We start from the raw sequence: 5,518 nt of genomic DNA on the forward strand, positions 1-5,518 counted from the left end.
AGGAGGGAAAGGGCGAGGCTGGTGGTGGTGACTGGGTGGAGAGGGGGAGAGGAGTCGGGGGTGCATGTCCCACATCCTCAGGGTGAAGGAGCAGCGAGAGTAAACCTCCCACCTGCAGGGGCGCCTGGGGAGGGGGGTCCAGGGTCTTGTGCTGCATGTTCTGCATCAGGAGAAGCGCCCACAGCCCTTCTCCGTGTGTCTTACACGGTGTCAGCGTGTGTCCGCTCTGGACTCCGCCTCCGGACAGCATGGTCTCAGGGGGGCACACTCCAGAGACTGGAATTGCTTTTGTGGTTACAATTCAAGCATGACCAACGCCGGTGAAGAGAACACTTAAAATCAGTGTTAAGCCCTGACTGGTTTGGCTCAGTGGATATAGCGTCGGCCTGCGGACTGAAGGGTCCCAGGTTCGATTCCGGTCAAGGGCATGTACCTTGGTTGCGGGCACATCCCCAGTGGGGGGTGTGCAGGAGGCAGCTGATCGATGTTTCCCTCTCATCGATGTTTCTAACTCTCTCTCCCTCTCCCTTCCTCTCTGTAAAAAATCAATTAAAAATATTTTTAAAAAATCAGTGTTAAACCCATGTTCTCCACAAAGGAATTCAGGTCAAAACACCAAACTTCAGGGCCAGTGACCCCGTGTTCTATTAATAAGTGGGGACAAACACCTACACTTTCACACAAATTACTCTAAAGCGCCCGGCTGGTGTGGCTCGGTGGCTGGGCGTCGACCTATGTACCATATTAAAAACATATTTTTAAAAAATTAATCTAAATAAACTCTTGTTTAAAGTATATTTTTATTATTTATTTCAGAGAGGAAGAGAGAGGGAGAGAGAAACATCCATGATGAGAGGGAATCATGGATCGGCTGCCTCCTACACGCCCCACACTGGGGATCGAGCCCGCAACCCGGGCATGTGCCCTGACCGGGAATTGAACTGTGACCTCCTGGTTCATAGGTCGATGCTCACCCACTAAAGAAATTCTTGACGACACAAACCAAACAGTCAGGTTGGCATCGCCTGTCCCAGCACCGACCTGGCCACGCTGACCGACGTCCCGTCGGGAAACACTGTCTCCTCTTGTCCGTCGTGAAGACGTGTCACTGTCCCGTCCGGGAACAAGACTTCCTTCAAGCCGTTGGGGTGGAATTTCTCTGCAGAACATGCACTTCGTTATGGAGGCACAATGGTCGCACAACACCCAGGCTCGTTAACCTCCACACCACACAGTTATAGTCACAAAGATGTCTGTCCTTGTGATGAGAATTCCTAGATCTAATCTCTTAGCCACTTGCAAATATGCAATAAGTATTATTAACTACTAGAGGGCCGGTGCATGAAATTCGTGCACACTTAGGGTCCGTAGGCCTGGCCGGTGATTAGGGCCGATAGGGGCCTTCAGGCTGCTGGCTGGGGCCTTCCTTCGTTCCGCGCTGCCCCCTGGGGGTCAGCGCACATCATAGCGAGCGATCAATCTCTTGGTTGAACTCCCGTGGGGACAATTTGCATATTAGGCTTTTATATATCTACAAATTGTCCCCTTGACCAGGAGTTTGACCGGGAGTTTGACCAGGGGGCGGGACTGGTCCGCCAATTGCCTGTGGGCCCTCCCCACAGCCGGCCCCACCCCCAATCACCCCTTCCCCACAGCGATTAAGGGCGGGGCTGGCCGGCCAACCTCCTGCGTCCCCTCTCCCTGGCCAGCCTGGCCCGATCGGCCCCAATTGGGACAGGCCGACCGGACCCCACCAGTGCACGAATTCGTGCACCCAGCCTCTAGTATAATAATAAAAGTATAATATGCAAATCAACCGAATGGCCAAACAGCAGAACGACCATCCGGACACCCTTCCGGACGACCTTCCGGACGAAGCCGCAGTTGTGAAGGCCTACTCTTACATGAATTTCGTGCATCGGGCCTCTGGTATATAGATAGTCACCCTCCCACACATGGCATCTTGGCACTTACTTATTTCTAACTGGAAGTTTTGCCTTTGGCCCCCTTTACCCTTTTTTTAGGCATGTTCCAGCGTCCCCTTGTCCCTGGGATACGCCCCAAGACCCCAGAGGATGCCTGGACCTGCACACAGCACCAAACCCTACATGCTCTGTCCCCACACACACACTTGTTGTTGTTGTTAATCCTCACCCGAGGATAGCTTCCCATTGATTTTTAGAGCGAGCAGAAGGGAGGGAGAAAGACAGAGCGAGAGAAACACCTATGTAAGAGACACAGCGATTGGCTGCCTCCCGCATGCACCCCTGACCAGGGCCTGGGATCGAGCCTGCAACCAAGGTACGTGCTCTTGACCGGAATCGAACCCAGGACCCTTCAGTCCGCAGGCCGATGCTCTATCCACTGAGCCAACAGCCAGGGCTACACACACTCATCTTTCACGTGAAGGAAGCAGGTCCCAGCCTCTCCCTGGCACGTCCGAATGCCAGCAGCCCCGGGGGAGACAGGCCCATGGTCGGGGGAGGCTTGCTGGCCCCGAGCGCGGACTTTGGGAAACCGCCAAGCTCACCCAGGACCAGGGCTCTGTTAGTTTCAGCAAAGAGGGCAGACACTCGAAGCCGGAATCCCTCCCTCACACAGACAGCGGTGACCACAGGGACAGGGGACGCGGAGACAGCCACTGCGTGTGCCCTCTCTCAGGCACGCGCCCCAGAGGCCGCATTCACGCGAGGCTCCTGGGGGCGAGGGAGGTGCTGACATGGACGTGGAGGACGCGGAAGCCAAGAGCCCTCCACGGGGGAGGGGCCGCCCGATGCGTCCGCACTGAGAGGGCTGGGCCCTGAGGACAATCACCACCAACATGAACCCCACGGGGACCCCACACAGGGACGGGGAGGACTAAAGCCTCACGAAGCGAACGCACGGAGCCAGGAGCCCGGGCTCCAGCCAGGACGCTGTGACCTGAGTCCACACCGAATGGAGGGAGGACTACGCCGCACACGCCAGCTCACACTCACAGCGCACACGCCAGCTCATACTCATGGTGCACACGCCAGCTCACACACATGGTGCACACGCCAGCTCACACTCACAGCGCACACGCCAGCTCACACTCATGGTGCACACGCCAGCTCACACACATGGTGCACACGCCAGCTCACACTCACAGCGCACACGCCAGCTCACACTCACGGTGCACACACCAGCTCACACTCACGGCGCACACGCCAGCCCATACTCACAGCACACACGCCAGCTCACACTCACAGTGCACATGCCAGCTCACACACATGGTGCACACACCAGCTCACACTCACAGCACACACGCCAGCCCACAGCACACATACCAGCTCACACTCACAGTGCACATGCCAGCTCCCACACACGGTGCACACACCAGCTCACACTCACGGGGCACACGCCAGCTCACACTCACGGGGCACACGCCAGCTCACACTCACGGGGCACACGCCAGCTCACACTCACGGGGCACACGCCAGCTCACACTCACGGGGCACACGCCAGCTCACACTCACGGGGCACACGCCAGCTCACACTCACGGGGCACACGCCAGCTCACACTCACGGGGCACACGCCAGCTCACACTCACGGGGCACACGCCAGCTCACACTCACGGGGCACACGCCAGCTCACACTCACGGGGCACACGCCAGCTCACACTCACGGGGCACACGCCAGCTCACACTCACGGGGCACACGCCAGCTCACACTCACGGGGCACACGCCAGCTCACACTCACGGGGCACACGCCAGCTCACACTCACGGGGCACACGCCAGCTCACACTCACGGGGCACACGCCAGCTCACACTCACGGGGCACACGCCAGCTCACACTCACGGGGCACACGCCAGCTCACACTCACGGGGCACACGCCAGCTCACACTCACGGGGCACACGCCAGCTCACACTCACGGCGCACACGCCAGCCCACAGCACACATGCCAGCTCACACTCACAGCGCACACGCCAGCCACACTCACGGCGCACACGCCAGCTCACACTCACGGTGTACACACCAGCTCATACTCACAGCGCACACGCCAGCTCATACTCACGGCACACACGCCAGCTCACACTCACGGGGCACACGCCAGCTCACACTCACGGGGCACACGCCAGCTCACACTCACGGGGCACACGCCAGCTCACACTCACGGGGCACACGCCAGCTCACACTCACGGGGCACACGCCAGCTCACACTCACGGGGCACACGCCAGCTCACACTCACGGGGCACACGCCAGCTCACACTCACGGGGCACACGCCAGCTCACACTCACGGGGCACACGCCAGCTCACACTCACGGGGCACACGCCAGCTCACACTCACGGGGCACACGCCAGCTCACACTCACGGGGCACACGCCAGCTCACACTCACGGGGCACACGCCAGCTCACACTCACGGGGCACACGCCAGCTCACACTCACGGGGCACACGCCAGCTCACACTCACGGGGCACACGCCAGCTCACACTCACGGGGCACACGCCAGCTCACACTCACGGGGCACACGCCAGCTCACACTCACGGGGCACACGCCAGCTCACACTCACGGGGCACACGCCAGCTCACACTCACGGGGCACACGCCAGCTCACACTCACGGGGCACACGCCAGCTCACACTCACGGGGCACACGCCAGCTCACACTCACGGGGCACACGCCAGCTCACACTCACGGGGCACACGCCAGCTCACACTCACGGGGCACACGCCAGCTCACACTCACGGGGCACACGCCAGCTCACACTCACGGGGCACACGCCAGCTCACACTCACGGGGCACACGCCAGCTCACACTCACGGGGCACACGCCAGCTCACACTCACGGGGCACACGCCAGCTCACACTCACGGGGCACACGCCAGCTCACACTCACGGGGCACACGCCAGCTCACACTCACGGGGCACACGCCAGCTCACACTCACGGGGCACACGCCAGCTCACACTCACGGGGCACACGCCAGCTCACACTCACGGGGCACACGCCAGCTCACACTCACAGTGCACACACCAGCTCACACTCACAGCGCACACGCCGTCCCATGGTGCACATGCCAGCCCATGGCGTACACGCTGGCCCATGGTGCCCTCGCCGCCAGAGGGTCTGGTGCCGTCCCTTAGGCACTCAGCGCCCTGCAGCCGCGGGCTCGCCGTGATGGGAAGAACCGGGAGAGAAGCGCCTGGGTTTTCATTAAGCAGCTCAAGCCCTGAGTCACCGGATGAGGCCCCACGGAGAACTGGCTAACAGGCCCCCGTATCTCACGGCCCCACACGGTGCCCGGCACATCGCACGCCCGCGGCAGGCAGCTGTCGCACAGGCCCTGGGTGACGCCACTGACCTGTCCGCTTGTCAGGAAAGCGCACGACCTCCAGGCCGCTGGGGTGGACGGTGCGCGTCGTCCCCGTGCTGGCGCAGTAGTGGACCTGCGGGCACAGAGACACGGCGTCAGGCAGCCGTGCTGTCATTGCGAGCCTGGGTCTCCTCTGGGGAAGCACTTCCTGCTTCCTGGTGGAGAGGCTGGGCCTGC

General features: G+C 60.7%; 1 protein-coding gene across 1 annotated transcript in view; it reads right to left on the reverse strand.

Moving 5' to 3' along the window:
• Nucleotides 1-5,518, reverse strand: part of LOC106726663 — a 59,278-nt gene that overhangs the window by 20,445 nt on the left and 33,315 nt on the right. Inside the window, exons 9-10 of the mRNA XM_014542384.1 lie at nucleotides 5,330-5,414; nucleotides 1,042-1,159 (exon numbers count right to left, since the gene is read on the reverse strand). Of these exons, the coding sequence (XP_014397870.1) occupies nucleotides 1,042-1,159; nucleotides 5,330-5,414 (203 nt within the window). The remainder of the gene's footprint in view (nucleotides 1-1,041; nucleotides 1,160-5,329; nucleotides 5,415-5,518) is intronic.

Source organism: Myotis brandtii, unplaced genomic scaffold (genome assembly GCF_000412655.1).
Source record: "Myotis brandtii unplaced genomic scaffold, ASM41265v1 scaffold1077, whole genome shotgun sequence".
Classification (NCBI taxonomy): domain Eukaryota; kingdom Metazoa; phylum Chordata; class Mammalia; order Chiroptera; family Vespertilionidae; genus Myotis; species Myotis brandtii.